At 38.8% G+C, this 20,567-nt stretch overlaps 2 protein-coding genes across 3 annotated transcripts; one reads left to right on the forward strand and one right to left on the reverse strand.

The window, feature by feature from the left end:
* Positions 1–290: 290 nt before the first annotated feature.
* LOC149117845 (uncharacterized) lies at positions 291–11,962 on the forward strand. The gene is made up of 18 exons (XM_089286567.1): positions 291–557; positions 688–755; positions 1,610–1,662; positions 2,152–2,203; positions 2,842–2,903; positions 3,285–3,359; positions 4,231–4,276; positions 4,877–4,917; positions 5,335–5,425; positions 5,898–5,929; positions 6,198–6,378; positions 6,715–6,743; positions 7,320–7,356; positions 7,505–7,566; positions 8,988–9,078; positions 9,352–9,383; positions 9,768–9,792; positions 10,409–11,962. The coding sequence occupies exons 1-18, from the start codon at positions 539–541 to the stop codon at positions 10,517–10,519; spliced, it is 1,107 nt and encodes a 368-aa protein (XP_089142693.1). The 5' UTR covers positions 291–538; the 3' UTR covers positions 10,520–11,962.
* A 939-nt stretch (positions 11,963–12,901) lies between these two features.
* On the reverse strand, positions 12,902–18,606 carry LOC110065008 (D(1)-like dopamine receptor). 2 transcript variants are annotated; one of them, XM_089286577.1, is made up of 3 exons: positions 18,502–18,606; positions 17,530–17,789; positions 12,902–14,916 (listed from the first exon to the last, which is right to left on the reverse strand). In XM_089286577.1, exons 2-3 carry the CDS (start codon positions 17,774–17,776, stop codon positions 14,102–14,104), a joined length of 1,062 nt encoding a protein of 353 aa, XP_089142703.1. In that variant the 5' UTR covers positions 17,777–17,789; positions 18,502–18,606; the 3' UTR covers positions 12,902–14,101. The 2 variants fall into 2 exon arrangements, with proteins under 2 accessions (XP_089142703.1, XP_020627778.1); XM_020772119.2 differs by lacking the exon at positions 18,502–18,606 and adding an exon at positions 17,918–18,282.
* Positions 18,607–20,567: the final 1,961 nt, after the last annotated feature.

Raw genomic sequence — 20,567 nt, forward strand, 5'->3', positions numbered from 1 at the left:
GCTCTCTTTACAACACCGGATAGATACGCCTTCGAATAAACCATTTTTTTGTAGTTCGCTTGACTAAGATAGAGCAATATTTAAACAGTTGTTTTTCTACGTCTTTGTTTTTGAGATAGAGAAAGCAGAATATCGATTAAGTAAACCTGCACGAATTCTTCCGAGGCAAATGAAGGACTCCTATCCATGCATGAAAAACTGCTAAACTGCTAACTGAAGAGCTTTATAAACTGCGGCAGTAGAATTACTTTTGTCAATATTACTTTATGAGGTAAATACTTAAAAGTATTTTCCAAGCTTCAAATCTTTTGGACTGAAAAACGACGTGATTATTTCGTTATTGGAAAAGATTGCGTGACAGAACTGTGCCTGCAAGCGCGCGCTTTGCCTTATAAGGCACGCCTAGCCATTATTACGTCATGAATGTAAACTCGCGGATCAGAATCAGACTGGGTTTACAACGAGTCAGTTGCGTTGAAATTTGGAGCGCTGATTTGCGACAAATACGAGAATTAGACGGCATCGAGAGTAACACACTATGGCTGCTATCCAGGAAGGTGAAGTCAATTTTGTTTTTGCTTTCTTTGAATTCTCAATTTTGCATTTTTTACGCACAAAATTCATCTGAATTTCGAGCTGTTATTTGAGGTTTTGTTTTACTGAAGACGTGGTGAATTTTCTCCTCAGTGAATCTACCGGAGCAAAAGGAAGTTGATCCTTGTCCGGAGGCCGAGAAGAAGGCTGCACCAAGTCAGGTAATTCGACAGAGTTAGTTTACAGAGTTTTTTTTTTTTTTTTTTTTTTGGCCACGTAGACGAGACGCGCATTTTCTGCCTCGTGGAACTGAAGCGTTTGTTGTCAGTGTGCAGCCATGCTTTCTTCAATGTTGAGTCTAGAAACGCATCTGATAGAAAGTTTAGTTCAAACGTATTATTGACGTCCAAAGTACTTCCATAAGGAAAAAATAATTTCATTTTAACACTTAAAAATAAAAAAAGATCACGAGCGAAAACTCGGAATTGATTTTTTTTTCAAATGAGACATGAGAAAGAGAAAGCACATATAAGCTTATTTCGAAAATATTAGTCCGATTTCGATCCTTCGGACAGAAAAAAACTATAGATCTGCTTTTCAATTTGTTTTCTAAATCGTGTATTTTTTATAGCGTAAAGATCTTAAATTCAGTTTTGCAAGGTAATTGCAGAATTTGCGAACATTGGGAAAATACTTGTTGCGCGAACTAGTAAAAGATGAAGCATACAATGGTAAAAATAAAAATAAGAAATAAACTATACCAATAATTATAATATTATTTCTGGTAAAAGATTCTTGAAGAATTTTCTGATTGGTTTGGATAATTTTGCGATAGAATTTATTACCACGAAACGTTACTATGGTAACGAAGTAAAAGCAGCGAATGGTCTGATGGGATTGTTGTAGGTCGTAAGTCTTCTGGAATGTTTTGTCTTTGCAGGAAAACATTCGGTTAACCTCTGGAAATTCTTCGGAATCAACCGAAACGTTGTTGAAACGTTTGCAAAATCTTTGATTGGAATCAACTGATAAAACATGAAACAATGTTTAACATCCTGTTGTTAATTATTCCCAGAAAGGCGAAGCCGGCCAGGAGGAAAAAACTACAGCAGTTCAACTGCTTAAAAGGTAAAGCAAAAAGCATTGAATTATTTCTACCCTCGAGGCCAAACAAAGAGATGACAACAGCCGTGAAACTGCCAGGAAAACAAGACTTTTATCTATCTTTTCTAATCTGGTAGCCCCCAACAGACCTTGCTTTTCCAGACTTTGCATGCAATACAGCTACACTGGCTTCTGACAAGATAATATAATCTCTTGCGTCTGAAGTGTAGCCGTTTTTCTGCTAAATTCTTATCATTTCTCACTCAAAATTCTTCTCCTAGCGTCAGTTTGCAATCGTTGGGGGTTGACTATTTCCCTCCCAAATTTTTCGTACTCCGCAAATACTGTAATTTTTATTTTGTTAGTTAATTTTTGGCGACGCGTTTGCACTGAACTTCTCAAGGACGAAACTCCACGTCATTCAGTCTTCTTACATATTCCTTCCCTAGAAAAAACAATTTATATTTCTCGTAATTTTGTTACTTTCTTTTCTCTTTTCACGTAATCTTTCAGGGAGTCATGGCCAGATGAGCCAAAAAAGACCTGTGACGAAGTTAAGATACAGGTAAGTACTGTTATGGACAACTGGCACACGCTGCTATGAATAAGGGACTGAGCTGGGACGGATAAGTCTAACCGCTGCTCGCGAACTTCACAGCGGACAAACGTAACAATTGCACGCCACTTCCGGGTGACGGGGTCATAAAGTTTGTAAGAGTGTGAAGGTACAATATAGGAGACTGTTATAAGAAAACGTCAAGAAATGAGCAATTGTAGATCGAATTACAAGCTGTTTATCTAGGTGAATTGTACGAAACTTATTCTTTCAGTGAGTGTCTCAACGTTTGGCTTAAAACTGCAGGATTTCGGAGATTTAGAACGTTAAGCGACAGTTTTGGGGGAAAGAAGGCGGGAAGTGCGAGCGTGTAATTGCTTTTTTCACCGCTGCATGCGAAAATCAAAACATAGTCTATCGTGGAGTGCATACTTTCAAACCCATTTTTGCCTCTCAAATTTGATCACTAAAATTTACCCTGTTTGAGAACTCTTACTTAAAATCTATGGAAATTGTATTTCCAAAATATTGACCTGGTCGGTGAAACCTTTTGCTGCTTTGAGAAAAATGAAGATTATTTAAAAATCTGTCTATGTTAGGAGTAAAAATTGATTGAATTTAGGGTTGGATGTTATTTCCAATTTCAGAAATTAGAAGAACTCTCTGTGTCTCAAAACGAAGAAATAACAAATCTTCAAAGGCAGATTGCGTAAGTAGAAAATGTCAGTCTCATTGGTTTGGTTAAAGGTTAGATAGTTACGCTTAAGTTCCCCGTGCAACAATGAACACAAGTCAGATATCGACCGACAATAGCGTTAGTAGAATTTCATTTTACATTCAACGCGCGCACAGGGAATAATTGTTAAATATTTTAAGATTAAGAGTAGTTGGTTGATTGAGTTTCAGACCAAATCTGTATCTGGAAAATACAGTTGGTTTATACACTATCAGAAGCATGCATATCACCTAAAATAGGTGATATGCTTCTGATACTATCTGAAAGGAATTTTCTATAGTGGTATTTCTCTTCTTCAGTAAACTTGGTACAAGGCATCAAGACCCTGTAATTTTAATCTTTTTTTTCCTGCAGAGAGGCAAGGGAGGCCTTAGCCAGAGAAAGGGTGACAACCAAAGAACTTTGCGTCGAAGTACAACAACACAAAAAGTGAGTGTGAAAATCAGTTAATTAAGGCCAATACCATTCTCGTCCCCAGAGCCCACGATCCTGCTGGCCTGTGGCAGGGATCGAGAGCTCTGGCTGGACCTGATTTTCTGAGCATGCGCAGAGTATTCGTCTCGTATTCTCAGTCAATCAGATTTGCCAGATTTGACGGGAAGTCCGTGAATCGCGGACTTCCGGTGTTGGACCAGCCCAGAGCTCTCGATCCCTGCCGCAGGCTAGAAGGATCGTGGGCTCTGGGTACGAGAATGGGCCAATACTAGTGATTTTCAGCTAAAATACGGAGAAATGAGGCTAAGTGGTGCCCAGGCAAAAGTTCCTTGTTTAATAGTGTGAGCGGATTAGTTAAACGACACCTAGTGTCTGTGCCTGACGAAACGTTCAGTAAACTGACTATAGGGCTGTAGACCTGAGCAAGATGGGGCCTTACTGTTCAATTTCAGCGTGTGTGAGCTGCAGATCACAAAGCACGGGTTTAGAAACATTATAGTGTAACAAGCTCATTTGGTTAATTTTTCGATTTAGAGCATGCAGTTTCTGAAGGCAACGCTAAGTAAATTAATTTAAACCATTGACTTTTTTTAAAATTAGAGCCCTTCCAAACTATGCCCGTTCTCAGTTTTCCACCAACCTTGACGTCCTCTATCTTTTTTAAACTTTCGCCTAAAGAGAAGCCCGCGAAACTGAAGAGAATTTTGCAACTAGTGGGAGCAAAACCCTTGTCTGCTACTTTCTCGCTTTTAACCGCTTTAATATCTTCATGAGCATGAAGTCAAGGCTGATGAGAACTGAATGACTGAAAGTGCGGCGAAGATAATGAAACTTAGTTTAATATATATATATATTTTGTTAACAGGACGGCCAGAGATCGGACGATTGAAGTTAAGCACTTTAAACGAGAGGTTGGTTTAAATTGTAATGTAACCAGAACGTATTTTATTTACTTACTTCATATGAGACATAACCTAGTTTTCAAGCTCATTAATAATCCATCAAGTTTAAACAAAGGAAATCATGACCGTGACGGTGTTTGGATATCCGATCTTAATTAGTATAGATTTTTATAATTTTATTTCTCCATTTTCTCCTTTGTTTTACTTTCGATTGAGAAGATATATATTAAACACTCAAGACAGTGTTTGAATACATTTCCAAAACACATCCAAGTTCGTCAAAAATACTCCGCTACGCTTCTTATTTTTCAACTCTCTTCTCGGTGTTTGGAGAGTGGTACAACACGGTCTTTCGTGTTTGAGATATTGCTTAAACCATTCATCTAATATAAAAGAAAAATCTGTAAAGGAAAGATTTTGAACTTTATTTTCAAATAGATAAAATTTTACATTTTCTTAGTCTGCGAAAAATAATGGAGCAGTCCGGGTTATTAAACAATTAAAGGCCAATAGGCTACAGAGATATTTCGACACTTGCTGGACTTTGTTTTACAGCATTAGGAAAACTGTTTTTAATTAAACCTAAGAATGTTGTTTCCTTTCTCGCAGGCGACGAAGTATAAGAAAGAAAAGGAGGCGGTCATAGAAAAGTAAGCTTTTTATATTTTCCCCATGATAAACAAAAGAACATTTCCTATCAACTGATAATCAGAATTTTCTTATAACTGTAGTTGATAACTTTTCCGTGCAATACGGGGAAGACACTTTACTCTCACCGTGTCTCTCTCCACCCAGGTATATAAATGGGCACCGGCGAACTTAATGCTGGGCCTGCGATGGATTAGTATCCCATCCAGGGGGGAGTAGAAATACTCTTAGTCGCTCCATGCTACAGAAACCGGGGTTAAACTCCGGCCTGATGGGCCACTTGGCTCGTATGCAGACTGTACCTTTACTTTACAAAGTGACCACTTCTGTGGGCATATATTTAGAACTTTCTTGTGTGTTTCTGTTTTGCTGTACCTTCGTATTTCAAGATTCTTTTTTTTGCGTTCGCTTTCTTTAAGGTTCTCCAAAACTGAAGAAGAAAAGAATAAGATAACAGCAAAGCTTAGATTTCTGAACAAAGATGGATGTAGCATCAATCGAACTTTAAAGGTGAGCACAACAAATGATAGCCTAGTTTATAAATACAATTCTTGCATCTCTAGCCAAACGTAACCAAAAGTTATAAGCCGGGAAACCGAATCTTAGTATCGACTGTGTTCTCTATCTTGTTTTACAGTTTTCTCCATCCACACCTCCCCCCCTCCCGGCCCCCTCTGCGCTCTACTCAGTGCCGTTAGGATGCAAATACTGGAATTGAACCATATTTTCGATCATTTAGAAACAAGATAATTGAATAACCGGAGAGAAACGAAGCTAAATCGTCATTTTTGTTGATATTTTTTTGTTGGTGCCTCACTTAAACAAAGCGCGGCAATTGGGGTTACAGTAATTTCGATCTCAACATTTCTTGATCAACTACCAGTTATTCACGTGTAATGATATATATTGCTCTGGCTATTTCAGAAGCCTTAAAGCATTAAAAGACTGATCTGTCCTATCGTTTTTCAATTTGATAATTTAGGAACAGAAAAGCAAGAATCAAAAGTTCACGAGGTAAGCCTCCATTACCGTAAACTTTTGTTGATATGAGAACCTGAACAAACAGGAAAATAGATTTCTCACATACTGGCCATGACGTCACATACTGGTTATGACGTCATATACGGACTGCTACGTCATACGCTGGCTATGACGTCACCTACTGATTATGATAACACATACTGAACATAACGTCACATACTGGTTATGACGTCACATACGCCATCTTAATAACTTCCGACGAGGACTAAACTCTGACTCGACCTTTTAATATGCTTCACAGAATGCTTGCTCAAGCTCAAAAGGGTGCTCGTGAACTCCAGAATGAAGCCGTGCAACTTCACAGTGCAGCTTTCAAACTTCAGAATAAAGTTGCTGCTCTGAGATGTGACAATGCGGAGCTCAAAGATACGAGCTTAAAACAACAATTTGAAATACAACTCTCTGAAGCAATTATTAAAAAGGTGAGTGGAAGAATTTTGTTAAAAAAAGCTTACAACATAAAAGATAACGCTAACGGCAACTAAGATTGTCTTATAACGCTTAGGTGAACATACTTTGTTTATCTAAGTCAGTACAGCTTTTGAATTCTCATGTGCATTTCTCACATACTTTCTTTTTTTTCTCTTTGGGAGAATCTACTTACCTGTCAAAACGTCTCTTTTATTATCATCAAATCACTTTATGGCGTTAACATATTTATCTTTTTTTTGTGAAAATTTACCTCGTTAACATTTTCATGGTTATTGAATTTTTGTTCATTTGTATTGAATTGTTTCTTCTTGTCTCTATTTTTCAAGATGTCCAGTGGAATCTCCTCAATGGCAGTGTAAGTTAAAGTCAACTATCTCCGTTGAATCGAAAATTATTTTCTACATACCTTATTCTTATTTTCAGTTGTAAGTAAAAACCAACTTATTCAAAATGATCGAAAGTCTCTTAGAACCCACTGACTGCAACAAAGCATTCGAAATACTTCTAAGCATGCTTATCGTTTAAAAGAGCACGCAAGAGAGATCTCCATGGTTAAAAAGCTAATTTCAATTCTTAATTTTTATACCTTGGAAAACAGTAGTGCCTAATTAACATGATCATCCCGAAACATATAAAACAAAACCATACTCCCCTCTAGTCCCAGGGACTGGGAGGTGTTAGATTCCGGGTTGGAATTTCCTATTCAGGCATTGTTGGTTTTCTTGGGCAAGCTACTTTGTGCTACCTTCTGTTCGCCTTTTTTTCTCCAGAGTAGAATAAAACGTACCAGAAAACATTTGCTGTTGCTTATTTTCGAGGGGGTAGGGGAAAGGACGGGGGGGATGGGGGGGGGGGTGGCGGAGGTTTACACAAGAAAATGCTCTCATCAACAATACTAAGAGTTCTCGTTTCTTTGGTATTATTTACACAGTGAATACGAGGAGAAGAAAGCTGATTTGCAAAACCAGGTAACTTTACTCAGGGTCACTGCTCATCACTTTAAATGAATTAGTTCTCAGAGCTGGTTTGTCATCTAAAATCGGATTTAAGACCATTTCTAGAGTTGCTTGTTCATATTTAAGAGTACATTTTTTTTTTTGCATTTTTAAATTGTAGCTCAGTGAATGCAAGCACTCTGTGAATGAATACAAGCTCGAACTCGAGGAAGCCATGGTCAAGTAAGTAAAAGATAAAAGGGATATTGTCAGTATAAGGCTAAAATGCTCTAAAAAGTGTCAAATTTGTTCTGATAACTGCTCTGCTCGGCGGCGAGAAGATATAAATGACATTTTCGAGTGGTTGAGTTTGTTCGTTTCTTCAAGCCATCATGTAATTTTCTTTTGTTATGTAGACTAAGGACTCGTGCACACTGCGCCGGAGAAATTTGAAAACGCAGCTTTATTTTTACGGTTAGGCCTCCCAAAGGAATTTGAAAACGCTGGCTGGCTTTGCGTTTTACTGTGGAGGAAAAACATGTTGAAAACGGAGCTTTTCGAAAACGATGACGTTACGGTAATCATGTGATTTCCCTATCTATCATGATTTCATGCAGGCATGTCTTATAAGGGAAATTGGGTATTGTCGCGTTTTCAAATTTCTCCGGCGTAGTGTGGACAGAAAACATTTGATACGTTGTGTAAACACGGTTTTCAAATTTCTCCGGCGCCGTTTGTGGACGGGGCCTTATCTATCGCTCATCATTTTCAACGACTTTTGCACAAACACCGTTAAAAAGCGGGAAATGACGTCATGAATATCATCATTAACCCTTTGAATACCAAACTTTCGCCAAAAAATACCGTTTTTAACCGTTTAGTCAGGTTTTTTAGCTGCCATGACGCTAAATAAGCCTGAGTTTTGCTGAGAAAGCTTTTGTTTTTTAACTAAAAGGAGAGATTTTTCGAGGATTAGGTACAAAATTGAGCAAAATTTCAATTCCGGGCACGCGCATAAGCCAAAATTTGCCATTAACCGTTCTCAATTTTGTTTGTTGCCCCTTTCCTTACTGTTTTTCTCGGCCCTTTTACAATGGCTACCTTTTGCGTTGTATGTTCATTCTGGCTGCCGTGAAAAGTTGGATGTTAATTACGGGCGAAGCCTAGAAATGGACCTTGATCAATCATAGGCGTAGTGGACCATTTTACCACCGTTTTTGCACCAAAACTGATAACGTTGTTTTTCGATTTGCGACGTCGGAATGTCGTCGATATCTAAACCTGACCATTGTGCGGAAAGGCCTAGCCTAGTACTACTATCTGCTTATCAAGAATATCTGATGACATTTAAATTGATGACTTCACAAGTGGTACAAAGAGCACGACCATTAATTACGCATATATGCGTAGTTGGTATTCAAAGGGTTAAATACGCCAATCGGGTCCCGGATGTGAATTCGTATGATTGAATTTTACTTGTGGTGTATTTTCCAGTAAAACGCTGGTGTCTGTCTATAACAAAATTGTTTATCAACTCCTTAAGAAATCATTTCGGCTTTTTCTGTCGGGCTAATCGACTCTTATGCTTGCAAAAAAGGCAAATTATTCAAACAAGAGATCACAAATCTCAGTATCGTGTCGTAATGATCTTTTTTTTTTTCTAGGCTAGAGAAGAGTAAGAAAGATAACCAAACCATTTTGCAACGCTTTCGAGCTATGAAAGCAGCGTGCGACAAGAAAGGCAAAATTGTCCAGGTAAATATCGTGTTTGCTGATAGATAAACGTATAAACTGTCCGCAATTTTGATTTCTTTGAACACCTAGTGAGCCTCGTTCCAAAGAAGCTTAAAAACGAGGTTAAATCTAGTATGTGGCAACACATTTCCTTAGATCCGCCTGACTGTTACTCCAAAGAAATTTGAGACTAGATTAAAAGATCAATAACGGTGGTGAGCTCCATCTGTATGCTTCCTTCAAATGAAGATGTGATAGCATAAAGATAATTCACGTGATATTCTCCAATTTTAGGCCAACAAAGAAGAGAAGGCAGAAATGAGAGAGTAAGTACTGACCTCTGTTATGGTTTGTAAAACAGATGAAGGAAAGTTAATGCAATTCTTAGAATTCTTGAGAGTCTAGTTCTTACCACAACAAAACAGCAACAACAACAACAACAACATCTTTGTTTGTGCTCTTTAGACTTACACATAGCTGTATAACTTGAGAGAAATAAGTTGATATTTGCAGATACAAGAGAGTACAGCCGCTTATAAGTCTTGGTAATTACTTTTAAATACGTAGAAGTGAGATGTGATTTTGTTATGGAGGATTCTTTATCAACATCTATGCCTTGAAAAGGAATTAAAAAAACATACATAGAGCGAGTGAATCTTCTGTAAATTGTTGAATAGTGATAATAAACTGTTGATCTGATTTTTTTTCAGGACTATTGACATACTTGAGGAAGAAGTAAGTAGCTTGTCAAAATACCATGACTTTCTTTGTAATCTCGGCTTTAATATTGGTAACTCCCCTGGCCAAACTTGACAGATTGTTGACAGAATCTGATCGAGAAAAAATGAACTGCTGAGAACACCTATATGGATCCATTTTAAGATATAGATATTGTGATCGCAAATAGAATCAAAACTTACTACGGGTGGAAATTTTACTACATCTAGAAAAACGTCTCATTCCGTATAACATCTACATATACATTAGTTACGAAACAGTTCTGCGTAGCGTAAGACTATTCACTTTCTGAAAAGAATTACAAACATAACTGAAGATGTACAGCAATAATGAATTTGTAGAATTCATGCCGTTAAAAAGAAGAGGAAAAAAAGAGAAATAAGACAGAGAATAAAAGAATTCGTGTTATGTCCGGAATTAAGGTTTATTAAGGTTGAATTTTTGCGCCAATTAGAGGGAGAAAACAAATCTCGAGCGTGACAGAAAAAACAAAAATAAAAGCGTGACATTAACACTAAGTCGACTGACACTGAAAGTTCCATACTCTAGCTCCTATATTCTGATCTCTGTATCATGAAACTGAATTGTCTTTTTTCTTTTATGTGTTTTGCAGAACGAAGAACTTAAAAACAAGCTGAATACTGGCTTTATTGGACGCTACCGACAGATAAAAAGATTTTTTGTGCGTGTCGCAGACGCACTTCTCTTCAGAACCGCTTATTAATTTAGCGGGGGACTACAGGGGAGGGAGGGACTATATATATTTTTTCGTTTGCTTAATTAATTTAATTTGTAAGATAAATTTACGAAAACTGTAAAAGATTATAACAGATCACTGCGAAGAAAATGAACCAGACAATTAAGATACCAAACAATACGAGAGACTGTTACCAGTATAAAGGAAAGACGTGTTATTTATTGAGGAATTAGAAGACTCGGAAATATTGTCAAGTGAACACTACAGCTACCAGAAAAGAAGACGTGAATAATGACTTAAAAGACCTGATCAGTATCTGTGGAAAAGAGAACTACCAGAACGTTGAAGAGGCGAGAATATTACACAGTAAAGTGAACGGAAAAGTTCACGATGATTGACATGGACGGGAGTGGAATCAGTTGAGCCAAAGATGGTGGTACATGGGTCATAATAGGCTGTCGATGGAGGGATGGAAGAATGTTTGTGAAGTGTGGGTGAAGTTGATGAATAGCCAAAGATGGTGGTACATGGGTCATGATGGGCTGTCGATGGAGGGATGGAAGAATGTTTGTTGAGCAGGGGTGAAGTTGATGAATAGCCAAAGATGGTGGTACATGGGTCATGATTGGCTGTCGATGGAGGGATGGAAGAATGTTTGTTGAGCAGGGGTGAAGTTGATGAATAGCCAAAGATTGTGGTACATGGGTCATGATGGGCTGTCGACGGAGGGATGGAAGAATGTTCGTTGAGCAGGGGTGAAGTTGATAAATAGCCAAAGATGGTAGTACATGGGTCATGATTGGCTGTCGACGGAGGGATGGAAGAAGGTTTGTTGAGCAGGGGTGAAGTTGATAAATAGCCAAAGATGGTGGTACATGGGTCATGATTGGCTGTCGATGGAGGGATGGAGGAATGTTTGTGGAGCATGGGTGAAATGAATAAATTTCGATGTCGTTTTGCAGGAAAATTATAACCAAGAAAACATCAACACAGGACAGGTGTATCTGGGTGGCATGTGGAAGCCAAGACCTTTCACAAGGACGACAAATAATAGTTGCGACTGTTCGAGTCAACAATACCAAGTGCTGATGTGGTTCACAGATTCTCAACTGGTAGCTAATGGAAAAGTTCCGAGACGTCAAGAGACAGAAGTGTTCAGGAAACCGGAACAAACTATGGACGAGAAAGAGTAGAGTTTGAAACAGTGAATTTAAAAAGACTCTGGTAACAAACCTAACTGGTTCATTTAATTTTTACTGAACGAAATCTAATAAGAGCACTTCTGACAATGATGTAAATAGTTTATTTTTTTGATGTTTTTATTATTTAGGTTTTTAGATTTAAGTTCTTTTTTTTTATTAAAGAGTGAGTATTTTTTCTTTGTGGCTTGTGTTGTTCAGTTTGTGCTCAGCTTGCTATCTATCTTCGATCCTTCAAATAAGCAAGTCGGGTGAAAAAAAAATTTGCTCGCGATTTTCGAAGTCACCCTCCGTTTCCGGTTCTGTTATATCTCCCAACCCAAATACGTTTTCCGATTGGAGGCAAACATGTCATGTGTCAGGGGTCAAAACTTATTAAATCCCTAGGGAAACAACAACTTGAACTTTGAACTCGCACGTGATCAGGTCGTGCACCTTGAAACCGCGGGCAAATTTGTGCGCCAGCCTGCGTCAAGCAAGTACTTTTTTCGCAGTTTGTTCTAGTTTTGAGTTGGGAGTTATAACAAATCACAAATCACTTAATGACTGGATCCAGGAGATCCGGGAAACAGTGAGTTTTGTTTCATCTCGACCTTCAATGTTCAGGGTCTCGGCGAAACAGAACTCACTGTTTCCCTTGGAGCCAGTCATTAATTACTTATTCTACCTCAGAATATTTCTCTGCTTATTTCGATCAAGACAAGATGAAGGGTGAGAGAGTTAATCACCATATAAGCCTTATTCTTAATATGGTAATCCTCTCAAGTTATTTGTTAGTCATATATCCTCGCGATCCCCTCGCGGACAATGTTACCACGCGCGTTGCGTGGATGCTTTTGTTGAGCATGAAATACTTGTAAATCTTGGGCTGTCCACGGGACTAAAATCCGCGTCACATGATTGGCTATTTCTAGACTCTCTTGGAAATTTCGAAATAAGTGATCTAAAAATAACTTGAGAGGGGTTGCCTTGGGAACAAGGCCAAAATGGAGGATTAAATCTCTTATTCCTCATCCTCTCTTGAAAGAAAGGAAAAGAGATCGAATGTTAGAATCTGAAGAAGCAGGTTTCAAATTTTACCTTAGCTTCTCTATACTAAGCAAACTTTCTCAGGAATCCTTTGGCAAGTACTGAAAAACTTGGGCAACGTTATTAAGACTGCAGCGGGAAAAAAAGAAAAAGAAAACAACAGACACAGTGGCATGGCATGTACGGTTGTATTACTTTTATTCTGATATAACTGTACTTTACTTAAGCTTAAATACTATACTTTTGATAAAAAGTCATGGATGGCGTTAATACATTAAGAGCGTTCGGCATGTACAGCGGAATTCAACGTAATGACTTTACACTGTGTGTAAATGCTTCAGCCTATTATAAGATTTTTTTGACAATTAGAACGGCAATTTTCTTGCTTCTTTTTTAATAAATGATTATAAAATAGCTTTGAAGGAGGACGATCGATCCGTTTTTGTACATTTTTAAAAAGCAGCTTTTTGGTGTGGTAAGGCAATTCGCAATGATCTTGGCAAGCCTTTGGCGGGGACGGTGTTTGGATATCTGATCTTAAATTAGCTTAGAGCCTTAAGAATCTATTTCTCCGTTTTCTCCGTAGTTTTACTCTCGATTGAGAAGATATACAAGTCATGTTAATCATTCGAGACTGCGTTTACGACTGTGCGTCGTATTTTCAACTGTACGTGTTCTCGTTGTTTGGAAATGTGGTAAAACATGTTTTTTCGTTCTTGATGTGGTGCTTCATCTGCCTATAGTCACATGCCATTTCACGGCCTAAAAAAGTAATTACATTCTCTTAGTCTTCATCTGCTAGATTACTTCAGTTCAGAAGGACGTCGTCTTTTCTACCCTATGAGCACAGTCTTCGATCTTCTCTTTTTTCTTTCTTTATGATCGAGGAGACTTTGCTGTTAGGGTACGTCTTTTTATTTCAGGTAAAAACAAATTCTACCTTCTCTCTTAGTTAGCGATTAGGGACCTGTTTACAGGGAGAAAAGCCGTCCCTAGTCGGAGGGCTACCCTTCTATGCCTGAACATCCTGTGCGAGAGAACTTACCAACATTTTTTGAAAATAAAAGCGAGCTGTTCACAAGTGAATTAACAAAGTCGGTTTTGGGGCCAAGGTCACCTTAGTTGGAAAGTCACTAACTTTCAACTCAGGGTGACTGTGAGGTCGCCCGAACCAACTAGTTTTCCTTGCAAGAGCTTTAGACATGTCGAGACCTATGGAACATGCGCAAACTGTGTTAGGACCAATTGTTTGGCTCGGTCAAAGGGAACAACTTTTCTCCATATCAACAGGCCCCCAGGAAAACACTAAAGCTGTAATGTTCCCCTCCACTTCGGTTAAAAATCTTAATTCTTTTTCAAACGCATAGCGTAACATTATCTTTCAAGCTCTTGTTTCATTATTTCTGTATCCTTCAACAGACAAGTGACCGTTTGTGTTCTGTGCGAGAACGTAACTGTTTGCTCGCGTGACTCGCACGGGATTTTCATTGTTATCAGAAATATCACTATGCTTGACAACTGAAGGGCAGTTCTCGATTCCTAACTGAGACGCTCTTGAATTTGGTTGAGCCAAACTGTGCATTTTCTTACCTGCGCAAAATAACAAGATTTTCCCAAACGCGTGACGGAAGTCGCGATTGCGGTGAGTGTATATGACGGGATTAACCATCGAGCCACTGTAATGCATCCATTTCGTGAAAGGCACAATGACACTGTAGTCCACTTCACACGTCCTACAATAGGTCGTTATTAGTAACATAACAAAGAACGGTAACCAAGCAACAACGAATGCTACAATAACCACCGCCAGAGTCACTGCGATGCGGATTTCCCGCGCGAGGGATCGCGAACGTCTCGCGCGTTCCCTCGTTTGCGCGATTTTGTAAATCAAAGAGTACGCTATGAGTATGATGAACAAAGGCAAGAAGAAACTCGCAGTGCTGACGAAAAGCGGATACCATTTAAGGTAGGATCCACTCACGTGATTGACGCACGCGACAATAATGGCATAAATCCACGCGGCAGCTATCGTCAGACAAATCGTCTTTCGCGATAAGTTTCGATGAATAGCAGGCTCCGTGACTGAAATACATCGCTCCAGACTGATCATCACAAGGTTTATGATGGACGCTGTGCCGCACAGGATGTCGTATGTGATGTACACTTTGTAAGCCACTGTATTTACACCAGGATTGACTGCAGTTAGAAGGGAAAGAAAGAATACATAAGTACGATGTAGTTCGTGAATTTCCGCCACTCTTCAGTGCCAGTCAGAGTTTCTTCGCAAAGATCCTTACCATTCTCATTGTATTTTTTGGACAAGCAACGGAAAAAGCTCGTCCAGCCCTTTTAGTTATTATTTGTTATCCTAAAATGTATGAATTTTCGAAAGTTGAGGCAGCTCTGAACCCCTTCCGTAGAATTATCTTTAAACTGTGCAAAAAGCTGCATCTTCTGCATCTTAATACGTTGATCATATAGTTCAATACCATCACTACAGCATCAACCGATAAAGAATGTTATAAAGGCATGTTTCAAGGCAAAGTAAGAACAAATGGGTCACCACTGGGGGGGAGGAGGGGGGAGGGTGGCCGGAGAGGGAAGAGGACGTATGTCAAAGCAGGCGATGTAATAGAATCCTTCCAAGGGTGACTGACGTTTATTGCTTCATGTGACTCTGTATCCCGTTGTCAGTTTGCTTTTTCGTCATCACATTGCTTTGTCGAGTCGTCTCTCGCTATACGAAGATGAGCTCAGTTATTTCTCTGTGACCAAGGCTTGTTCGGCTTCCGTCCGGCTCAGTTTCGAAAAATCAGTTTTCCTTTAATACTATTTCAGTCTTACCACGCACGCCCGCTTTTTCAGTAAAGTTAGTAGAGGTCCAGTTTCACCTCAAATATGTCTTCCATGGACATTAATCAACTAGGTTCGGTTTTTTCCCAACGCTATCTCGGTATCCCACTTTCACTGCAATTTTGGTCAAAACAGTACTGGAATTATAACCAAGTACTTCACTCGCACATAAAAAGCTTATTAGAACACAAAGATGAAGATACTATTAAGTTAATCGTTGATGACAGAGCAAATTGTAATTAGTTTTAGCAATATTTTCTGAGATACGACTAGGAAATTTGAAACAATCCACCAAACTTTTTCAAGTGACTGACGTCATAACCTTGTGAACGCGTAACCCATTATAACACTGTTATTGTTTTGAACACTGCAATTAAATAGTAATTTGCAACAACACTGGACCAGTAGGGTTCTATCAATGAAAATGTATCTGTAAGGCCTTGACCTTTTGAGGTCATGTTTAGGAAACTTTCCCTTTTATAGCGGAAAGTTCTCCAAAGGGCTAGGACGCTGACAGGATACGTAGAGTTGGTGCTCAGACCATTCAGTCATTTTACCATTATACTTCACATAAACGCATCTGACATATATCTGTCTAAGACTAGGGACATCGGCTCGGAGACTTTGGAAGTGTTCATTCTATGGCAACTTGCGAAAACTAAAAGGGATTAGTTTGTCATTTAATCTTAAATTCCATTTGTCACGGAAATGAGGGTGTGGATGGAGTGTTTGAATTTTAGTTATTAGTTAAATTTTCGGCATTTTTTCGGCTATCGGTAAAAATGTTAGTCCATAATTTAGCTATTTGACTGACAGATCTCAGATGTCAGCTTTCATTTAAAAACATGTCATTTCTTAACTGACAGTTAAAATGGTGCCAATCAGTTTTCAGCCATTAGTTAAACGTTATCCAGATCCTCGGAAGTCTTGTCTTATAATCCAAGAAGAGGATTAGCTGATTTTAAATTTCCTTTGTTGAATCACTTCGCCTCCCTTGCAGCAAAACATCTTCTAAAAACTGAGTAAACAAGGAAAGTCAATTTGTTTACTTATGACACGCTTTGTTACGTTAGCTTGACGCACCAAAAATAATAAAACGATTTGTTTTACTTTCTTGACATGACGCCCACACATAAAGTGGTCTGAGGTATAAACGTTCACGTCCCCTTTGTAAGAAACGTCCCAAGACCATCATTGCCTTGCACTTCGTAAACAAATTAAATATTCTTGACTTGGTGAACACTACTAGCTGCAAATCAAAGCAGTTTATGGCAGACGAGAGCGATAAAAACAAAACAAAACGAAGAAAAAAAAAAAGGAAAAAAAAAGAAAAAAACCCAAAAGTTTTCAAAGTTTGGAGCGTTGATTTTCTTAGAAAAACACTTTCTGTCAAGACTTGAAGTTTGTGTGTGTCATATTCACTGCCTACGTTATTTGGTGTCTCTTGACATTTTTATTTTTGTGTTAAAGAGGTCATTATTATCAGGTCATAGTGGCTTGCCTTAAAATATTCGAATCTACCGACTGTCACTCAAGTTCAACAGTTATTTACCGCAGTGTCAGCCACGTAAGGCAAACTTACCACAAGAAAAACGTTCTTCTTTTTGAAGATATTTTATGTGTCGTAGGGACAACTGGCTGAACTTAAAACACACCTTGCATTGTACTTACCTAATAAGGGAATGACTCGATGTGATCGGAAATTAAGACTTGTGGCTAAGAGGCAAATTCCTAGAAATTTATTACGCGAGTGAGTTTCTTCGGCCAAATGGCTCGGTTAAATTAACAGCGCGAGCACAGTTTGATCACGGATTTTAATTAAAAATGGCGCATTTCGCCATGACAGAACTGAAGGAAATTACAAGATCATGTACCCCTCGGTCGCATTAGAAAAGTTGATGTAGCTAATTTGTTATATAACCTTTCGTAACCTCTAGCTAATGGATTTCGCCTTACCTAATCTAAAGTAGATCCAGTACGGGACAGAAAACACCCCAACCATTATGTCAGCGACGGCGAGCGAGACCAAATAGTAGTTTGTTTTGGTGCGAAGCTTTCGATTCTTGTAAATAGCTGTGCATACAAGAGTATTTCCCGCTAAAATGACGAGGCTTAAAAGGCCAAAGAACAGTGATTCGGCGATCAATGCCTCGCTTGTTGTTTCGAGTTCTGTGCTGTTAGGAGGCATGGCAGCCTTGCGCATCCGTGATTCTCACCTGGAACAAAAGCAAACAAATGTGGTTCAGTTAAGACAAGTTATTACAAACCAACCTAGCACGGACGAGTTGTTAGTGCCGGTCAATATCTGTGCTTGCTCATCCGGAATAAACAACATCTCTTTTACCCTGAAATATTTAGCCGGTTAGCAAAATCCCGGTCGAGATTATGGCCGCGTAACTTTTAGTTATAACCAGAAAGCTGAACAATGAGTGACTTCACAATACAGAGTTTGACAACAACTCTTCGACAAGTCTATCAAAGATGCACTTCTAAGGGTAAACAACTTGCGTTGTTTACCAGACACGTGTCTGTCAAAAATATTAGTTCCAGCTTTCTCAAGTACATGAGGTCAGTGGTCAGAATTTTTCATTACCAGTTCTGAATGAAGCGCTACAACTGCGTGAAATGATCGCTTCCAACTCCTTTCAAACGTAAACCATATCCTGACGCGGAAAATTGTACGATTCACTATTCATTTTATCCCCGCGTTGTCCAAATTAAACCTTTTCAGCCAACATATCTCAATTCAAATCTAAAAAAAAAACGTTGCAATCGGTAACATATTAACCTGATACCTGACATGCGGCGAATCAAGGTTCTCTTCAATTGCGTTAAATGGTGATCCCATTTAGACAAGATCGCGGCAATTGTTCAGAAAGTCTATTTCCATCAGCTTATAAAAAAGTTGTGTTGCATGTTTCAACTTACAACAGAACTCGCAGCACTGATCACCAAAACAGGTTCCTTGCACTTGATCGGCCTATAAGAATCAAGAATTGAGGTTGATTAGAGAAACAGGTCTTTCGTCAAGCCATTGAACCGTATTGTTTTCATCTCGACAATCATGTCAACAAACTTAGCTTTACGACTGAAACAAAAACAATATTTTCACTTCCCGCTGTTTTTGCAAAAATAGAAGGTTTTGCTGGAGGCTTCGAGACATCATAGAGGGAATATTATTAGTCTGTTCACATACGAAGATTTTCTAGACTGAAAAACCAGCATTTCAAAACGTAAACAGGCTAAGCGAAGATGAAAAATCTGCTTAAATATCACAAGAACTTTTCCTGTTAAAAGTCTTCTACGTATTATAAGTAATATTGACTAGAAAGCCACCGGATTCAATTTTCTGAATGCAGATGGTATTTGAGACAAACAAACGGATTATTAAAATCACTGGCGGCCGATTTGTTTTGCTTTCGTTTTACGCACAGAAAAAAAATTACTAAGGCAAATGTTTTGTTTTGGCACTGGTGCGAGTGGCAAAATATGCGATATTCTCAAGAAACCCTAAAACACAAAAATAGTGGTGCATTAATTGACCACGGAAATCAGTAACAAAAGTTATTGCATTATTATCGCTTATCAGCGGTCAGAATGATTTCAGAGAAGCTTGTTAAAAAGCTCTATCGATTGTCATGGCTGAGCAGATGTCGTGCAGATCAACTTAGAGGCCCTGAGTTTATTTTTGTGGCTTTCAGCTCATAACATTCCCTTATCATAACTGTCATAGGTTGAGTACAGTGCTTTACGAGTGACTCCTCCGCAAAGTAAAGAAAGTGAGCTCAGTAGAACTCCGAATAAAGGGGTTGTTTGGGGAACGAGGTAAAAACAAGACAGACAAGGATACATGAATTTGCATGTAAAAGCGTATTTGAACATGCTGTTGTTTGTAATGATGAAAATAGAATCTCAAACTGGTTTCTAGCAAAACATATAGCATGCAGCGTTTGGAGAACTGCACGAAAGTCAGCCGCAGAATTTATGTGCGGCACTAATGAGACTGGTCAATTTCCAAACATTCACCGCAACGTTACGCGAGTGCGCTTTCGGAATCTTCACGGAGCAGTATGCCATACGTACCGTTCAAAATAGTTTTATCAAAAAGCCTCCCAACAGCTCCACAGTTTTTTCTTATAATTCTTTAGGTATTCCACATAAGAACGAGATCGCGTCGTTACGCCGCCGTACTCCGACAGTGACCTAGACTATGCAACCGAGCCGAGGAGTAAAGATAATTACGTAATTGTCTTTACATTGACGTAGGCAATGTTTTATTGATTGCGTTAAACCAAAACTAAACATTGCTAGACATGTAAGACAACGTTTACACTACGCCGGAGAAATTTGAAAACGGCGTTTTCACTCACAAAACGCATCATATGTTTTCCGTCCACAGTACGCCGGAGAAATTTGAAAACGCAGCAATCAACGGTCATTTTGGATTTGTGCTTGAGGGAAGCTAGGACAGACAAATCACATGATTATCTTGACGTCATAGTTTACGAAAAGCTCCGTTTTTAAAATGTTTTTCGTCCACACTAAAACGCAAAGCTGGCGTTTTCAAATTCCTGCAGCTTGAAGAGCGTTTTCCTAAAGCTTCGTTTTCGTGACGGATTAATGCGGACAGTAGGCCTAGCCGTTGAAATATAAGTACGTAGTTTGGACGGAGTTTTAGCGAGGCTATGACAGGGAATGATTTGAGCTTTTCACTTTTTCAGGGCTCTCTTAACAAAGTGATTTCATAAAATGAAAATCTACCCTCCGTCTTTAATCTTCTCACAGAAGAAATGGGTAAGAAACAGTACTTGAAGAGTTCTACGCACTTTTCAATGCGCAAGCCCGCATTACATATAATTTTGTCGTGTTCCATGCATTCTTTCTTGATTATATTATTCAGCTTGAGCTTAACTCGATAGACACATCGCGATAATTGCGAACTTATAATTTAACTGAACTTGAGAAACAATGTGTATGCAGCCAGAAGATCGAGG

Source organism: Orbicella faveolata, unplaced genomic scaffold (genome assembly GCF_042242905.1).
Source record: "Orbicella faveolata isolate gen_17 unplaced genomic scaffold, um_ofav_v1 contig_1, whole genome shotgun sequence".
Lineage (NCBI taxonomy): Eukaryota > Metazoa > Cnidaria > Anthozoa > Scleractinia > Merulinidae > Orbicella > Orbicella faveolata.